We start from the raw sequence: 19400 nt of genomic DNA on the forward strand, positions 1-19400 counted from the left end.
GAGGCAGAGGCTTCAGCAAGCTGAGATCATGCCACTGCACTTCAGCCTGGGCAACAGAGTGAGACTCTCTCAAAAAAAAAAATTAGCCCACATCCTGAGCCAGGCATGGTGCCTCACACCTGTAATCCCAGCTCTTTGGGTGGCTGAGGCAGGAGGCTCACTTGAGGCCAGAAGTTCAAGACCAGCCTGGACAACATAGTGAGACACTATCTCTACAAAAAAAATATAAAAGTGGCCAGGCACAGTGGTTCATGCCTGTAGTCCTAGCTGCTCAGGAGGCTGAGGAGAGAAGATCACTTGAGCCCAGGAGTTCAGGGTTATCATGAGCCATGATCATGCCACTGCACTCCAGCCTGGGTGACAACAGTGAGACCTCACCTCTTTAAAAAAGTAAAAATAAAAAAATAGCCTACCTTTGCTCAAGCCTGTAATCCCAGCACTTTGGGAGGCCGAGGCGGGCGGCTCACGAGGTCAGGAGATCAAGACCATCCTGGCTAATACGGTGAAACCCCGTCTCTCCTGAAAATACAAAAAAAACTAGGTGGCGGGCGCCTGTAGTCCCAGCTACTCAGGAGGCTGAGGCAGGAGAATGGCGTGAACCCAGGAGGTGGAGCTTGCAGTGAGCTGAGATCGCACCACTGCACTCCAGCCTGGGCTACAGAGCAAGACTCCATCTCAAAAAAAAAAAAAAAAAAAAGCCTGTGTTTGGTTTTTTTGTTGTTTGTTTGTTTGTTTTGAGACGGAATCTCACTCCAGTCTCACTGGAGTGCAGTGGCCAGATCTCAGCTCACTGCAAGCTCCGCCTCCCGGGTTTACTCCATTCTCCTGCCTCAGCCTCCCGAGTAGCTGGGACTACAGGCGCGTCACCTCGCCCGGCTAGTTTTTTGTATTTTTAAGTAGAGACGGGGTTTCACCGTGTTAGCCAGGATGGTCTCGATCTCCTGACCTTGTGATCCGCCCATCTCAGCCTCCCAAAGTGCTGGGATTACAGGCTTGAGCCACCGTGCCTGGCCAAAAAAGCCTACATTTGAATGCAGTCTTTTTCTATTGCACATTTTATTCAGTGGGTTTTTTGTTTGTTTGTTTGTTTTCATGGTGGTAAAAAAAATTAGTGCCTATGTAATAGGAACTAGCATTTTTCCTATTGCTGCACAGCCTTCGTGATGGCACGTGGCACATTCCTCTGGGTGCGTGCCAGCACTCTCCCAAACCCACTTCTGAGTGAGGTCCTCATGCAGATCTCAGACTTTCTGGCCATGTCCCCTCACTGCCATTCTCATCCTTCCTCTTGAATTGTTAGATCAGACATGTACTGACTTTGCTCAGAGATGGCTGCACTGCGCCGGGCGCGGTGGCTCAAGCCTGTAATCCCAGCACTTTGGGAGGCCGAGACGGGTGGATCACGAGGTCAGGAGATCGAGACCATCCTGGCGAACACGGTGAAACCCCGTCTCTACTAAAAAATACAAAAAACTAGCCGGGCGAGATGGCGGGCGCCTGTAGTCCCAGTTACTTGGGAGGCTGAGGCAGGAGAATGGCGTAAACCCGGGAGGCGGAGCTTGCAGTGAGCTGAGATCCGGCCACTGCACTCCAGCCCCGGCGACAGAGCGAGACTCCGTCTCAAAAAAAAAAAAAAAAAAAGAGATGGCTGCACTGAGTTAGGAAAGTGAGGTCATCTCCACACTCGCTCATGGAGAGGAGTTCTCACCTAGTGAAAATGCACAGAGCATAGGAGCCAGGAGAGATGGGCAGATCCCTCTTATGTAACCCACCAGGCGCAGCCTGGGATGTCACCCACTGCCCCCTTCTCTTCTCCAGGCAGATACCAACAGTGACCGGCTCTTCACAGTGAATGATGTCAAAGTCGGAGGCTCCAAGTATGGCATCATCAACCTGCAAAGTCTGAAGACCCCTACGCTTAAGGTGTTCATGCACGAAAACCTCTACTTCACCAACCGGAAGGTATGTTGCCCATCCCTGTAGCCTTGCTGCACACTTGGCCCTGGGGGTAGTTGGCCAAATTCAGGATAGAGGAGAGCAATTGGGAAAGAGGGCAGAGCATGGTTACCTCATTTTTCCATAAGACTTGATTTTTACTTCAGCCTAGGAGTTTCAGACCAACCTGGGCAGCGGAACATGCATGGTGAAACCTCGTCTCTACAAAAAAAAAAAAATTATCTGAGTGTGGTGGTGTGCACCTGTAGTCCCAGCTACTTGGGGATTCGGGGGGAGGTGAGGTGGGAAGATCACCTGAGCCCGGGAGATCGAGGCTGCAGTGAGCCATGATTGTGCCACCGCACTCCAACCTTGGTAACAGAGTGAGACCCTATCTCAAAAAATGGGTTTATAGTTGCTCAGAACCCATAGGGAAAGAAAAGGGTCCCAGGAGTTTCTTGTCTTGGAAAAAAAAGTGAAATGAGATGATTGGGGTAGGTTGAAACAGCACTTCTTTAACTGGTCCTCAGGACTGTCTCTCCAGGGGTCCAGGAGTTGATCTGAAAGGGCCCACACCAGGGCAGAGAGTTCCTTGGACATGGGTGACAGTGACTGTGGCCTGGATAGGAGGGGTCCTGCCCTGTGTGTTGGAGTGATACGTCATCCAGCCAGGCCGCAGCCAGCACTGAGGCTTAAACAAATAAGAGGAGCTTCCTGTCTAGGGAGCAACCTTTAAGTTGCAGTGGGGTGATGGCGGCATCCATGAGAAGCTGTGACTTGCTATTCAGTTGGGACATAAGCCGCAAGATGGTTACAGGTTGAAAATGGCTTCTGGGTGAAGTAAGATACACCTTCAGAGTTAGGCTTATCTCCTGCCATTCAGCCCTGCCCAGAGGGTATGCCAGATATACCAAATGTCTCCCTGTGGCTCTGTTGGAGGACTCAGACTTGAGGTTACTTCCTGTCCTGCTCAAGCCCTGCCCTCAGAATGTTTGTTCCAGCCCATTTGAAGAGGAGCAAGACCTGAAGAAAGAAGTCACATGTCTGTGTCCCCCCAAGTTATTCCACAGGCAAGCATATTACTGTGGAGTAACTTTCCGTCTTGCTGTGTGCTTCCTCACCAGGTGAATTCGGTGTGCTGGGCCTCGCTCAATCACTTGGATTCCCACATTCTGTATCCTTTGGCAGAAGAAGAGGTTTGGTGGGCAGGCCACACCCTGACGTGGACCTGGGTATCTGTGGGCTTCATGGCATGGCATCTTAGTGACCAGAGGGCTGGGCCCTTGTGCACTTAAATCTCATGCTTTAGAAAAAAGCGTACCTAGGTAGAACACAAGGGTGCCCGTGGAGCACAGAGAAGTAGCTGAGGTCCCATCATGGCTGTTTCTCAAGATGACATTGATGTCACTGTGTGGCAGACACTCTCTGGGCCTTCACATGCATGTGGTGGAGACAGGATAGGAACTCGGGCAGTCTGGCTCCAAGGCCGGCCCACTCTGCCACTGTGGCGTGTGACAGGAGGCTCTGGGTTCACAACACAGACCCAGTATTCCTGCCGGAGAGCTGGTGCGGTAGCAGAGCAACAAAGCGGAAAGGAGCAGCACAGCCTTGGGGAGGAAGCCCAGCTCCTCCTGAGGCCAGGGAGGAAAACGGTGGTCAGGAGGGCAGGGTCCTCCTAGGGGAAGCTGAGGGCAGGGTCAGGGAGGGGGTTTCTTTGGCAGTGGACTTGGGTCCGTGGGTTCTGGGCCTCAGGTCCCTGCTGGCAACAGCTTTTTAGAGCGCTCATCACACTAGTCTTTGCCTTCCTGAGTGAGCGGAGCCACTTTGCTGAGAGCACAGTAGTACAGTGTTGTAGTCCCTGGCCTCTGGTACCCTTGGGGGCTCTTGATATGGCACAAGACTTGATTCACTGAAAGCCACATGTTAATGACTCTTGTCCTTGGTTCATTCTCATATTAAATGTGTTCTGGAAACAACATGACTGCTCGTTGTACTTAACACCTACTTCTTGAGTTGTCATGAGATTAGCATTAGTTAACTCCTGTGAATGCACCTACCAGTTCCTGGTACATCATTGGTCTTCAACAAGTGATAACTGAATCAGAGTCTTTTTTTAAAATTTTATTTGTTTCACAGCAGTGTCTTTCAAAGGAGTTTTTTGGTTTTTATTTAATTTTTTTCAGAGAAAGGGGTCTTGCTCGTCATCCAGGCTTGAGTGCAGTGGTGCAATCATAGCTCACTCCAGCCTAGAACTCCTGGGCTCAAGTGATTCTCCTGCCTTAGCCTCCCAAGTCGCTGGGACTGTAGCTATGCACCACCACACCCAGCTTACATTTCAAAGGCTTGTAAAGCCTAAATACATTAGCGACCTGATTACAAATTTATATAAGGCACCAAACTATGTGTGTTCTCCAAATTGAAAATTGTATGTGGCTTTCATTTGATGGGGTTCTGTAGGCTAATGGGACTGACCACGTGTTCCTATGATGATCTAACCAGAGGGCTAAAGAGGCCAAGCTCTGCAGAGAGCAAAAACGAACCTCGCTCTCATTTCCAGTCTTTTAAAACAGCATGGTTTCTCATGTTTCTGTGGGCTAAGGAGAGGGAAAAAAACTCCATGTAATTGGGCTTTAAGGGATGGATGGTCTGTCGTAGCCTCATCGGTGGCTTGCCCTCTGGTGGCAGTTTCTGGTAATCTTCGGGCCTTTGTGCTACAGATTTTTTGTACTGCTTCAGAAGTTCAGGTAACTTTTTCCCTTTCGAAAAATACTACTTTGTTCAGACCTGCACTCTGCATTTTCCCTGCAAGAGTGGTGGGGGTTAGATGGAATTCTTTCTACACTTATTGGGCCCTTAGTTAACCTGTGGCCTGTCAAAGGATTAAGTCTTAGCGTGGCCCCATAAGTACTCAAAGTTTGAATATAAATAAGCTGAGATTCAGCAACAGTAACTAACATGCACATCGCACTTTCTTCACTTCCATGCCCTCCAAACCCAGAAGCAAAATAAGTTTATTTGGTGATGCTGTTCCCATTTACAGTTTCAGCACCCTCTCTATCCTGGAGATACTTAACTTGGAGCTTACCACCCAGAGTGGTATGTCACATACACATCACATACTCAGATGGTCAAGAATGTTACCTGGCCAGGCACGGTGGCTCACACCTGTAATCTCAGCACTTTGGGAGACCAAAGTCGGGGGATTGCTTGAGACCAGGAGTTTGAGACCAGCCTGGGGAATATAGCAAGACCTGCTCTCCACAAAAAAAAAAAAAAAAAAATTATATTAGCTGAGCATCATGGTGCATGCCTGTAGTTCCGGGTACTCAGGAAGCTGAGCCAGGAGGATCACTTGAGCCCCAGACTTCAAAGCTGCAGTGAGCTATGATCACACTACAGCACTCCAGCCTGGGTGAAAGAGAGACCCTGTCTCTTAAATTAAAAAAAAAAAAAACGAAAAAAGTGACTGGGCGCGGTGGCTCATTCCCATAATCCCAGCACTTTGGGAGGCCGAGGCAGGTGGATCACTTGAGGTCAGGAGTTCGAGACCAGCCTTGCCACCATGGTGAAACCCCGTCTCCACTAAAAATACAAAAATTAGTCAGGTGTGGTGGCATGCACCTGTAATCCCAGCTACTTGGGAAGTTGAGGCGGGAGAATTGCTTGAAAACCCGGGAGACAGAGGTTGCAGTGAGCCAAGATTGCACCACTGCACTCCAGTCTGGGCGACAGAGCAAGACTCCATCTAAAAATATATATATAAAAATAAAATGTTTAAAAAGATTTTTAAAAGGTTACGTGATTGCTTTTCAGATAGTTACGTTTTCCAGTGAGGAATATGTGTGGTCATTCAGACAACACCTATCGAGTATATGCAGTTGCAAGGAGATGGAGACAGGCAGCTCCACCAGTCTTCAGTGTAGGAGGAAAGCTGCATGCAGGAGGGATTGCAGCCACCTTCCTGAAGGGAGACCCATGAGGGCAGGAAGAGGCCAGGGACTCCTAATAGAAAGAGGAGTTGGGAGAAAGCTTGGTATGTTTGGCAGCAGTTTGATATTCATGATGTTTCTGGCTAGGGAGTAGGACCTTTCAAGACTGAATGCTCGCTCAGGGATGTGGGAGGTCCCGGGGGTTTGTGATTGTGGAGTGATTTTTGAAAATGATTCCTTTGGTGGCATTGCTGGGGGATAGACAGGTGAGAGCAAGTCCTCAGAAGCTGCTGCAAGACGGAGAGCGGCAGTGAGGGCATGAAATGAGGCAGCAGGAGTGGAGGGAAGGGCACCAAGGGGCAGGCGCAGGTTCTAGCCCGGGCATCGTGTGATAGGAGAAGGCCCAGGATAGACTTCCCGGAGAGTGGTGGGTTGAGGCCAAGGAGTGTGCAGTAGAAATTGGGCTACATGGCCCGCAGAACTGGAACATTTCCGTCAGATTTAGAAATCAGGAGCTCATTGAAGACTGTGGTGAGAACACTTCTCTGGGAAGCTGAGGGTCAGGCCTGGATTTCAGTGGAGGAAAGGCAAGGGAGTGAGAATAAATACAGGCTCCTCTGGAGTGAAGTTTGTCTATGAGGGGAAAAGGAGAGGAACCACATCAGTCAGAAGACACACACACATAGGCAAGGGTATAAAGGGGCAGGTCAGAGAGACTGCCCAGTGACTATGCTCATGTGAACAGATACCCACATGTAGTCAGGGAAATGGCCATTGAAATAATAGTGAGGTGTCACCTGTACCCATTCAGATAAGCAGAAATTTTAAGAGCTGGTAGTGAGATATTCTGTGCAGTGCCATTTCTGTATGTAGTTTTTAAAACAAAAGTTGCTTTGTTTTATTTATTGACAAATACATGTAGTGGAAATACAGCATGGCTTAGAAGAACTTACACCAGTTTGAGAAGAGCAGTTCTTTCTGGGTAGGGGAGAAGGGAGAATTGGACTAGGGAGGGATCAGAGAGGGGGGCTTTTGGGGTTTTTTTATAGTATTTTATTTTTGAGACATGGTCTTACTCTGTCAGTCAGGCTGGAATGCAGTCACATGATCACAGCTCACCACAGCCTCGACTTTCAAGGCTCAAGCAATCCTCCCACCTCAGCCTCCCGAGGAGCTGGTACTACAGGCACACACCACCACGCCCAGCTAGTTTTTGTATTTTTTGTAGAGAAAAGGTTTTGCCATGTTTCCCAGGCTGGTCTCGAACTCCTGGGCTCGAGTCATCCTCCTGCCTCAGCTTCCCAAAGTGCTGGGATTACATAGGCAGGAGCCACCACACCCAGCTTTTAACTATATCTGATATCTGATTTGTTTTTCCCTTGAAAAAAAATCTGAAGCTGGCCGGGCACGATGGCTCACCCCTATAATCTTGGCACTTTGGGAGGCCAGGGCGGGCAGATCACCTGAGGTCGGGTGTTCAAGACCAGCCTGACCAAGATGGAGAAACCCCATGTCTACTAAAAATACAAAATTAGACAGGCATGGTGGCACATGACTGTAATCCCAGCTACTCAGGAGGCTGAGGCAGGAGAATCGCTTGAACCCAGGAGGCAGAGGTTGCAGTGAGCCAAGATCACGCCATTGCACCCCAGCCTGGGCAACAAGAGTGAAACTCCGTCTCAAAAACAAACAAACCAAAAAAAACACGCGAAGCTAAATGTGGACAGTGTAAACGTATGTTGAATCTGGACGGCGGGGTTACTCTGTCCTAGGTTGTGTGCCGTATGACCTTCTAAAGGGTGAATGCCCATGCCTCCTCCCAGAGGGGAGCCTTGTGCCTAACTGTCCTTAACAGCTTTTTCCAGGCTGTGCCTCATGGGACTCGCGGAGACTCCAGGCTGCGCGACCCTGCTCCCAGCGTCACTGTTCGTCAATAGTCACCCAGGTATAGGGTTCTCTTCCTTTGAAGAAATCTGTCCTATATCTCCCAAGAGCTGTGTGGGAGTGGCTTAGAGAGGAGTGTGGGGCCACTGCAGAGGCACTGTGGGAGGATTCCCTAAGCCTGTCCCAGGGTTAGTACCAGAAGCATGTGCTTTTTTTTTTTTTTTTTTTTTAACAGCATCTGCCCCTTTTTACCCATCTTGGGCCATTTCAGTCATTTCAGCAGCCAGAGCAGACTTAACACGTATGTAAACCAACGTGAGATTAGAACACTGATTTGGATGCCTGTGCACATCATTCAGGAGACACCTCCGAAGGTCCAGAGCACCTCAGGTGCTATCAGGGGTACCTAACATTCTGCCTAGGTTAAGGCAATTTGACTCCTCCTTCCTGACAGCATTCTAGATACTACATTTTCAGTCTATCAGATAATTAGGATCAATAAGACAAGAGTGAGAGGCCTCTTAAGAGTGTGGGCTTCAGGCAAACCTGGCACGAATCCCAGCTCTGCCCCTAGGCAAACCTGGCACGAATCCCAGCTCTGCCCCTTGCCAACTTGAATGGAATATTGAACCTCCCTAAAGTGGACAAGGCCTTCCCAGTGCACATCCATGGAGAATTAGATGAGATCACGCACATTTAGCTCAGTGCCTGGTATTTCATCACACAGCAAGCTTATGAGGCAGGAGTGTGTCTTACCACCATTTTACGGTTAAGGAAACTGAGGCAGAGAGTTTCAGAATTTGCCTTACAAAAGTAATTTTTAGTGTTGGAGGTCAGGCTCACAGTACCCTTTGGAGAGGCAGTAATTGGGAAAGGGATGTGAGGGAGGCCTCTGGGGTACTGGATTGTTTTATGTCTTTTCTTTTTTCTTTGTTTGTTTGTTTGTTTGTTTTTGAGACGGAGTTTTGTTGCCCAGGCTGGAGTACAGTGACGTGATCTCAGGTCACCGCAACCTTTGTTTCTGGGATTCAAGCGATTCTCCTGCCTCAGCCTCCCGAGTAGATGGGATTACAGGCATGTACTACCACACCTGGCTATTTTTGTATTTTTAGTAGAGATGGGATTTCTCCATGTTGGTCAGGCTGGTCTCGAACTCCTGACCTCAGGTGATCCACCCGCCTTGGCCTGCCAAAGTGCTGGGATTACAGGCGTGAGCCACCGCGCCCGGCCTGGATTGTTTTGTTTCTCAACCTGATTGGCGGGTATGTGGCTATATTTAGTTTGTAATAACTCACTGAACTGTATCCTTCCAATGTGTACGTTCTATCAATGCAAAAGTTTATTTTAAAAAATATTTTATCAAAGCATGGTGACTTATGCCTGTAATCCCAACACTTTGGGAGGCCAAGGCAGGATAATCATTTGAGCCCAGGAGTTCGAGACCAGCCTGAGCAACATAGCAAGACTCCAATCTCTACAAAAAATAAATAATTAGCCATGTGTGGTAACTCACACCTGTGGTCCCAGCTACTTGGGAGGCTGAGATAGGAGGATTCCTTGAGCCTGGGAAGTTGAGGATGCATTGAGCCATGATCATGCCACTGCACTCCAGACGACAAAAGAACAAGACCCTGTCTTAGAAATACGTATATCTATATATATCTTTGTATGTGTGTGTGTGTGTGTGTGTGTCTGTGTGTGTGTGTATGTATATACACACACACTTGCCTGAGATCACATAGCTGGTAGGTGATCGAGGATCGGAGCCACCTTACCTCTGACAGTACACTACCTCCTTGATATCAGTACTATAAACATGACTACTGGGAATGTTAACATACATGCATTTTCAGAATAACCACTTGTGAGCCAGGCATCCCAGCTGAGCCTCTCTCTTGCAACCACAAAACCCAGAATGGGGCCAAAGGTATAGACCCTCTGAGCAGCTATGGGCATATTTGGATGTTTTCTGAACCCAGTGGTCCCTGGCCTGGCTAGAGGGCAGCCACAATTTACATTCTCCTATCCCCTTAGCAGGAATAGACCGGCCTGGCATGCTCTGCAGTTTCCGGATCCCTGGTGCCTGGTCCTGTGCCTGGTCCCTGAATATCCAAGCAAATAACTGCTTCAGTACAGGTGAGCCTGGCTCCCCGGGTGCCCAGAGAAGAGGCCTTAACAGACCTTAAAACCCCTGTAGCTGTCCCTCTCCCCAGACTACATGTGACATAATCTCACCAGCCAATCTCTGTCTCCGCCAGGCTTGTCTCGGCGGGTCCTGTTGACCAACGTGGTGACGGGACACCGGCAGTCCTTTGGGACCAACAGTGATGTCTTGGCCCAGCAGTTTGCTCTCATGGTTAGTTGGATTGAGACAGGCAGAATATAAAGTTTGCCCCGTGCAGAAATTTGGCCAGATTGAAATTGGACTCCTCTGTGTGCCATCTAGTCGTCTTTGACAGGGGAGAAAGAGCATCAGAAAGGCTCAGTGGGTTCCTTTGTAAGCGTGTCTGAACTGAGTGAAAGTTGGTTGATCCAGAAAGGCTTGCCTGAGTTGCTCTAAACAACCTCTCATGGAAAGGAATTGTGAGCAGTTCTTGGGTACTTGGATTTACCCAGCAGGACAAACCATCTTTAAAATGTATAAGCTAAACACCAATTCTTCACAGGTCTCAGGTTATATATTTTATATATTTAAAAATCAGGGCCGGGCGCGGTGGTTCACGCCTGTAATCCCAGCACTTTGGGAGGCCGAGACGGATGGATCACGAGGTCAGGAGATCGAGACCATCCTGGCTAACACAGTGAAACCCCATCTCTACTAAAAATACAAAAATTAGCCAGGTGTGGTTGCAGGCGCCTGTAGTCCCACCTACACAGCAGGCTGAGACAGGAGAATGGCGTGAACCCAGGAGGCGGAGCTTGCAGTGAGCCGATATCGCACCACTACACTCCAGCCTGGGCGACAGAGCAAGACTCCGTCTCAAAAAAAAAAAAAGAATTTAAGCTTGATAAATTCAAGTCAGTTTAAAAAAAAAAAAAAATCAGGCCAGGTGCAGTGGCTCATGGCTGTAATCCCAGCACTTTGGGAGGCCGAGATGGGTAGATGACAAGGTCAGGAGTTTGAAACCAGCCTAGCCGAGATAGTGAAACCTCTTCTCTACTAAAAATACAAAAATTAGCTGGGTGTGGTGCCAGGCGCCTGTAATCCCAGCTGCTCAGGAGGCTGAGGCAGGAGAATCACCTGAACCCGAGAGGCGGAGGTTGCAGTGAGCCGAGATGGCACCACTGCACTCTAGCCTGGGCGACAGGGCAAGGCTCTGTCTCAAAAAAAAGTGGTCATAACTATATTTTAAGGACTTTTCTCTAGAAAATACCATCTTTCCTTAAAAGTGAATGAACCTGCTGACCCGCGTTTGGTAGAGATGGGGTGCTATCTCTGGGACTTCAGAGAGAAAGGCCAAAGGGGGCAGTGCGTGGGGGAGCGGGGAGCAGGCAGCTCCTAGGACCTCTATGCTGCCCATAAGGAGGACACGTGGGGTCTGGTTCTTCTAGCCACTAACAAGGAATCATCCTCCCTTCCAACTCCATTGAGACCCAAACCCTGACCAGCATGTGTCTGATCACACCATCCAACCCAGAGGCTGGAAGAGGGGTTATAGCAGGAGGACCTGCCCTGCCCAGCCTTAGAGGGAGGTCATGGTAGCCAGGACCGAGCAGGCCCTCTTTCTACAGGTTCCTCTGCTGTTTAATGGCTGCCGCTCTGGGGAAATCTTTGCCATTGATCTGCGTTGTGGAAATCAAGGCAAGGGGTGGAAGGCCACCCGCCTGTTTCATGACTCAGCAGTGACCTCTGTGCGGATCCTCCAAGATGAGCAATACCTGATGGCATCAGACATGGCTGGAAAGGTAGGGGATCATGAACTTTCTCAGGCCACAGAGTCTCATGGCCCAGAGACCTGCCGGGTGAAAGGGTTCTGCTGAAGAGGTCCTCATACCGAGACCCCAGGCAAGGGAAGTTCACTGAAGACCAAGTGATTTGTTGGCCCTGCCTGGGGACTGCTTTGTTGCCCATATGAGCCTAATCTGATGTGAACAAAAGTGAAAAGGATTCTTTGGTTGTGTACCATTTTTTTTTTTTTGCGACGAAGTCTTGCTGTGTTGCCCAGGCTGGAGTGCAATGGTGCAATCTCGGCTCACTGCAACCTCCATCTCTCAGGTTCAAGCGATTCTCCTGCCTTAGCCTCCTGAGTAGCTGAGATTGCAGGCACCCGGATAATTTTTGTATTTTTAGTAGAGACGGGGTTTCACCATGTTGGTCAGGCTGATCTCAAACTCCTGACCTCATGATCTGCCCACCTTGGCCTCCCAAAGTGTTGGGATTACAGACGTGAGCCACCACGCCCGACCTGGTTACATGCTTTTGATGGACTCCAAGGCTCAGGAATTCGAGATGGAGATCTTCATGACCTGCACAGGCCACTGGAGACCACCTTGCTTTCCTGGCTTCGCACTTGGGGACCACCGTGGTACCTCCTGGCCCCTCTCTGATGGCTCCTGGTGCTTCTTTCCACAGATCAAGCTGTGGGACCTGAGGACCACTAAGTGCATAAGGCAGTACGAAGGCCACGTGAATGAGTACGCCTACCTGCCCCTGCATGTGCACGAGGAAGAAGGAATCCTTGTGGCAGGTACTTGAGGAAGGATGGGGAAATTCCACCCCATCAAATACTGTCTCTCAGGGGCGATCCCAGCAACTTCAGCAGCATAGGGAAAAGTTACCCCAAAACAGAACTGAATCGAGGGGAGTGTGGACATTTGGGTGGGGAGACTAGGAGGGAAGTAGAATTGGATATATTAGTAATCCGCAGTGTAAATAAATGTCCACCAGGTGGACAGCCTCGTCCCATGTCAGTGGGCAAACATCACTTCAGAAACAGGCAGGTGGGGGGTGCTGGGGAGCCTGGGTTTGGAGTTTGCGTGGATTTCATCAGGCCAGCAGTATCCCACCACACAGCTATCTTACCCAAAAACATGGGCTCCCTGTTGTCTCTACTCGCATTTCCACCAGAGGATGCTGAGAAAAGAAGTTACGGTCATTGTAAAGATTCTTGGCCCCGGCTTGGCGCAGTGGCTCATGCCCGTAATCCCAACACTGTGGGAGGCCAAGGAGGGCGGATCACGAGGCCACGAGATTGAGACCATCCTGGCCAGCATGGTGAAACCCCATTACTACTAAAATACAAAAACTAACTGGGCATGGTGGCACCTGCCTGTAATCCCAGCTACTCGGGAGTCTGAAGCAGGAGAATTGCTTGGACCAGGAAGTCGGAGGTTACAGTGAGCCAAGACTGCGCCACTGTACTCCAGCCTGGTGACAGAGCGAAACTCCATCTCAAAATAAATAAATAAATAAATAAAAAAGATTCATGGCCCCTTTATACCATCCCTGTGGCTCCACAATCTGCAGATTAGGAGCAGCTGGCTGGCCACTAAGCCCCTGGGAAGGGAGTTACCAATTGATTACAGATGATAGTGGCTATAGCATAATCAGACAGTGTGCAGGCTCAGTGCTTTCACACTGAAATAGTGGCCCCTGACACTACAGAATGTGTTCTCAGTCTTCATGAACCACTTCTACTGGTATTCCTATAGAAAGGGCTTATTCCCCATGGAGCATTTTTTTTTTTTTTTTTTTTTTTTGAGACGGAGTCTTGCTCTGTCACCCAGGCTGGAGTGCAGTGGCCGGATCTCGGCTCACTGCAAGCTCCGCCTCCCGGGTTCACGCCATTCTCCTGCCTCAGCCTCCCGAGTAGCTGGGACTACAGGCACCCGCCACCTCGCCCGGCTAGTTTTTTGTATTTTTTAGTAGAGACGGGGTTTCACCGGGTTAGCCAGGATGGTCTCGATCTCCTGACCTCGTGATCCGCCCGTCTCGGCCTCCCAAAGTGCTGGGATTACAGGCTTGAGCCACCGCGCCCGGCCCCCATGGAGCATTTTTGTGGCTAGGAAGCATCACTTTGTAAGAACGTTCTTAGACTTATTTACTATTCTCATCAACACCAGGACTTCGCTTCCTTTGTAAATCGATTTTTCACCTATTTTTATCGCAGAAGAGCTCCTGTGAGCTGGATGATAGAGAGAGCTCAGCCTTGCTGAAAGGCAGATGCAGGTAGTCGTCAGCTGCAGTAATAAACTGCAGCCGGGATTCAGCTTCAGCCACGGTAGCACTTCTGGTCTTAGAGTCACGCAAGTGATCAGAATCACAAATGTGAAATCCATGACTGCCCAAGGCCTGTCCTCTTCTGCTGAAGTTCTCCAGTAGTATATATCATGTTTCTGGGCTGCTGTAATCCATGCTGTTGTGTGTCACAGTCCTCAGAACTGGAGCCCTGAAGACTGAAACTGGTCTTAGGAACTGAAGCGTTAAACCACAAAGAGCTGTGGGGAGAGTTGTCAACCTAGTCCATCCCCAGGATGTAATGACTTTGACAGATCTTTTACTATATCATGAAAAGATCAGGCCAGACGTGGTAGCTATAATTCTAGCACTTAGGAAGCTTGAGTCTGGGAGTTTAGGACCAGCCGGGGCAACATAACAAGACCCTATCTCAAAAAAAAAAAAAAAAAAATTAGGCATGGTGGCACACACTTGTAGTCCCAGTTAACTCAGGAGGCTGAGGTAACTCAGGAGTTCAAGGCTGCAGTGAGCCCTGATTGCACCACTGCACCCCAGCCTGGGCGACAGAACAAGACCTTGTCCCTAAAAAATGGGAGAAATCAGTTGCATGTCATCTAGACCAGGTGGGCTGCGCTCACACTTGAACATTCCGTGACGTCAGGAGCAGCAGAATCCCCAGACGTTAGCCAGGATACCTCCAAGCCACTCGTGGCATCACACAGCCAACCAGGGCATCTTGTCATTGTTCTAGCACAACAGGGAGACTTGCGTTATCCATAGAAATGCTGTCTGTTAATGAGTTTGTGTTTTGGCTCACATGAAATCACAGCCCTGAGGAATCTTGAGAAGCCATGTCCACATGTAGGTGAGTTTTCCTTTGCATTCTCTCACTAGCCTGCCATGTGTCTTTCCTCTTTCCTAGTGGGCCAGGACTGCTACACGAGAATCTGGAGCCTCCACGATGCCCACCTACTCAGAACCATACCCTCCCCATACCCTGCCTCCAAGGCCGACATTCCCAGTGTAGCCTTCTCGTCGCGGCTGGGGGGCTCCCGGGGCGCACCGGGGCTGCTCATGGCTGTCGGGCAGGACCTTTACTGTTACTCCTACAGCTAATTCTGCAGGGTACAGCCCAGAGCTGTGTGGATTTGACTTACGGGAGGAAAGTGTAACTTTTTACTGCATCTGATGAGGGCGTTTTAAGTGACAGTGTACACAGATCCCATCCTCTGGCTGCTAGGAGAAAAGTGCTGAACGTTCCGTGTGGAGACACTCAGGAAAGTTATTTGAGTTAAATTGCTGGCTCAGAGAGCTTGGAAGTCCTTTTCATAAAAGGTACCTATTTCCTTTTCTTATTGAATTCTTAGAACTTAGTTAACCCTCCCTACCTTTTCTTAACAAAAAAAGACTTTTCTAAGGACTGAAGATTGGCAAAAACTAAAAGCTTCTTCCACCAAGAGCCCATTGGAGAAGCCCAGCGATGAGACGGTGAGATGGTTTGAGCCCTCGGTGCCTGGGTCCCAGGACGACCTGCATCTGTACTTGGGGAAGCCAGCAGGAGAGGATGGGGAGGTTACTTCTCTAAGTCCCTGCAGAAATATTGAAGGCTGGAGTTTGGAATCCTTAAACTTGGCCTTCTCGAACTCAACAGCAGATCTCCGGGATTCTCCTGTTATTATCCAAAGGCATTGGAAGGAAAGATGGATCTTCTTACATGCTAGGAGTTTTAAAGAGTCTTTAACATACCTTTGTTGAAGCACCTCTAAGGTACAGCAGCTCTGGTTTCTATTACAGTGACTTGAATGTCAGATTCAAGGGCCTGGCGTCAAAGTGAATCGGTTTTGACTTTTTGCAGTCTAGGAGCGACGGTTTGTGAGATGTTTATTCAGTGTTAAAGAGCCTGTTTTTCTACCAAACAATAAACCAAGAAAAGAATCATGGTGTGACGTGCGCTTCTGTGAATGACTCAGGAGATCATGAAGCTTGGGCTGCTGGGACCAGCTTTCATAGCCTTCCTGGAGAGCTTCCCTGGGCCCCTCCAGACCCACTCTGCCCTCATCATCTCTCCATCTCCACCTTGCTCTGTGCATGCCCAAGAGACTCACCTCTGGACTAGGTCAGGGTTCCCTGGCTCGCAGCAGCCAGGTAGGTTCAGCCCGTGGGAAGCAGCAGCAGAACACAGAGGGCAAGAGAAGAGGGAAGTGGGATCGCTGGTTCCCCGGCTCCCTTCTGGCTGGGCTATGGGTGGCTGTAACTAAAACCCACCACTTCTATTGGAAAGTGCTCAGAGAGAGCCGGGTTCCAACAACTCTCCATTTGTCCCTTCAGACCTACAGCTGGTCATCACACCTCACTGTTGCTGGCCCAGGATGCCTCACTAGGTAGACTCTCAGCCACTTGAATGTTCCATCCATTTCCTGCCAGTACCCTGACTAATACAACGTATTCTATAGAGAACCAATTTTTTTTTTTTTTTTTTTTTTTTTTGAGACAGGGTCTTATTCTGTCACCCTGGCTGGAATGCGGTGGCACGGTTTTGGCTTACTGCAACCTCTACCTTATGTATTCAAGGGATCCTCCCACTTCAGCCTCTTGAGTAGCGGGGACTACAGAGACAGGGTTTCACAGTGTTACCCAGGCTGGTCTTGAACTCTTGAGCTCAAGTGATCTGCCCGTCTCGGCCTCCCAAAGTGCTGGGACTATAGGCATGAGCCATCACACCTGGCATCAACTCATGTAATTTTACGACAGAAGGAACCACAGTCTGGGGAGGGAGAAAGGAAGAACCTGAGTGTTTAAAGGCTTGAAAATAATCTGGTGTACACATTTTGAAAAAGCCTTTTAATTTTCTTTTTTGAGACAAGAGTCCCACTCTCTGTCACCCAGACTGAAAGTGCAGTGGCATGATCACAGCTCACTGCAGCCTCAAACTACTGGGCTCAAGCGATCCTGCAGTCTCAGCCTTCTGAGTAGCTGGGACTACAGGCGTGTGCCACCACACCTGGCAGTTACTTTTTTTATTTTTTTGTAGAGATGGGTCTGGCCTTGTTACCTAGGCTGTCTGAAACTTCTGGGTTCAAGTGGCCCTCTTGCCTCAGCCTCCTAAAGTGCTGGGATTATAGGTGTGAGCCACTGTGCCCAGCCTGCTTTGTTTGGTTTTTGTTTTTTTGTTTTGAGATGGAGTTTCGCTCTCGTTGCCCAGGCTGGAGTGCAGTGGCGCCATCTCGGCTCACTGCACCCTCTGCCTCCCGGGTTCAAGCGATTCTCCTGCCTCAGCCTTCCTGAGTATCTGGCATTACAGGCATGTACCACCATGCCCAGCTAATTTTTTTGTATTTTTAGTAGAGACGGGGTTTCTCCATGTTGGTCACGCTGGTCTCAAACTCCTGACCTCAGGTGATCCACCTGCCTCAGCCTCCCAAAGTGCTGGGATTGCAGGCCTGAGCCACCGCACCTGGCTCGGTTCTTAAATATATTTAATCTGTCCGCCTGAGTTACCTAAGGCTGTGACTTCTTCCCTCTCCCACCAGCAAACCCCAGGGCAGTTTGTACTGTGCCCTCTCAGCACTGTGGGTGGCTGACAGTCTTCTGTATTCTCTTCCCCACTTTCAGGATCATGGCGGTACAGGAAGGGATGGCTGGATAGTAGATTACATCCACATCTTCGGGAAAGGACAGAGATACCTCAACAGGAGAAGTTGGGTAGGGACAGGCACGTGCTGCCCCCATTTCCAGCCTCATCATGGTTCCTAGGCCATAGCGAAGCCTGGTTGAGGGGAAGAGGCCCAGGGACTGCATCCTTCCAGCTTTTCTTCACATACACAAGCAGATGGTGCCACAGTGCTGCCTGATATTAGCTAATAAGCACCCACTGTATGTCAGCCCCCCCGCCCTGTATTTTTTGAGACATGGTCTCACTCTGTCGCCCAAGCTGGACTGCATGAATTGCAGTAGCACAGTTACGACTCACTGCAGTCTTGACCTCCTGGGCTTGGGCAATCCTCCCACCTCAGCCTTCTGAGCAGTTGGGCCCACAGGGTGTACCACCACATTCAGTTAATTTTTTGTTTTTTGTAGAGATGGAGTCTCCCTATGTTGCCCAGGCTGGTCTTGAACTCCTAGGCTCCAGTGCTCCTCTGGCCTCAGCCTCCCAAAGTGCTGACATCACAGACATGAGCCATTTGTAAGGCGCTTCTCACCCTCACACTAACCCCACAGCACAGTTTGGGAAACAAGTTTCTTGAGTTAAAGTGGTTTGGCGAGAAGGGCTGAGCTGGGATTAAGATTCCACTCTTCACTCTTCCCAATTCTGAAGCCCCTGTTTCCCTCACTGCTGTGTCCTGCTCATTTTCCGGGCCCAGATGAACAACAACGGGAAAGAGTTGGGAGAGATTTTTCTAATAGGGTAAACCCTCCTCCCAGCCCAGCTCCACCATCCTGGGCCACTCCTCTAGTCGCATGATCCTTTGTACATTTGGTCCAATTGATTTTGAGCCCATCCATTTTTTCCACATGGGTCAGAGACAAGGGTGACATTTTTCTCATTTCTCGTGGGAGAAAGCCCAGCTCTGCCAAGCCCAAGCCCAGAATTTCTGACCCCTCCTGTCCCAGCACAAACCGTTCACAGTCTCCCCGCAATTATTCCTGTTGCGGGGTTTTATTTCTAGGAAGCCTGTCCCTCAACCTTACCAGCCCTTGGCTTTTCAACCCAGAGGCTCGGGACATTTGAGGATTGCATGTTCGGCTGTGGGCATGGGGAATGCAGTGACTACGCCTGGTTGGCATCCCATACCACACCCAGGGGAATGGGGAAGCCAAGAGGTGGACTGAATGCAGGCTCAGGCCTCTCTCCTCGCCCCCAAGGGCATCCTCTCCAGCAGGGGACTGCGCATGACCACTGCAGTGCTGGTCTGAAACCGGTCAGTGGGTTCAGTGGGAGGTTTGGCTACCGCGGGAACACCCCAGCTCTCTGCCGGAGCACATCCATCTTTGGAGAGATCACCTACCTCCCTCTGTTCTACCAGCATCTCTTCCCTTCATAGCCCTCAACCTGAATTTCTAAGACAGATGTTTAGATGAACTCTCAAGGTTACTTTACATGAAAAAAATTTGTGTCTCCAAGTGTGCTGTTTCTTCCCTGAGATTGGAGGAAGGAGCCAGCTCTATTCTTGGCTTCTCTTCCCCCTGGAAAGGTGATGAGGGGAGAAAGGGCTTCTCGGGCCTATGCCCTTGCACTCCATACCAACGAGTGCCAGGTTTGAAAGGAGGGGCTTCAGTTCTCCCCTGCCAGTGGGATAAGGAGGAGCCATACTACTCAACCTCAATAAAGCACTTGCCCAGCTAAGAGCAGAGCCCCAGGTCAGAGCTGGCTATTGTTCCATCAAGAACAGAGCAAAAGCCAAGCTTCGTGGTTAATGCCTGTAATCCCAGTACTTTGGGAGGCTGAAGTGAGGCCGAGAGGGGAGGATTGCTTG

At 49.7% G+C, this 19400-nt stretch overlaps 1 protein-coding gene across 11 annotated transcripts in view; it reads left to right on the forward strand.

Moving 5' to 3' along the window:
* Nucleotides 1–19041, forward strand: part of DCAF4 (DDB1 and CUL4 associated factor 4) — a 38600-nt gene extending 19559 nt beyond the window's left edge. For 2 of the 11 annotated variants that reach the window (XM_025392529.1, XM_025392534.1), the window contains 8 exons: nt 1819–1962; nt 3060–3109; nt 7730–7809; nt 9786–9884; nt 10007–10104; nt 11481–11654; nt 12322–12436; nt 14849–15864. In XM_025392529.1, the coding sequence (XP_025248314.1) occupies nt 1819–1962; nt 3060–3109; nt 7730–7809; nt 9786–9884; nt 10007–10104; nt 11481–11654; nt 12322–12436; nt 14849–15042 (954 nt within the window). In that variant the 3' untranslated portion in view covers nt 15043–15864. Of the gene's footprint in view, nt 1–1818; nt 1963–3059; nt 3110–7729; nt 7810–9782; nt 9885–10006; nt 10105–11480; nt 11655–12321; nt 12437–14848; nt 15865–17538 lie in introns of those variants that run through there. The other 9 variants (XM_025392533.1, XM_025392531.1, XR_003120517.1 and 6 more) reach the window with 8 other exon arrangements.
* Nucleotides 19042–19400: the final 359 nt, after the last annotated feature.

Source organism: Theropithecus gelada, chromosome 7b, assembly GCF_003255815.1.
Source record: "Theropithecus gelada isolate Dixy chromosome 7b, Tgel_1.0, whole genome shotgun sequence".
NCBI lineage: Eukaryota > Metazoa > Chordata > Mammalia > Primates > Cercopithecidae > Theropithecus > Theropithecus gelada.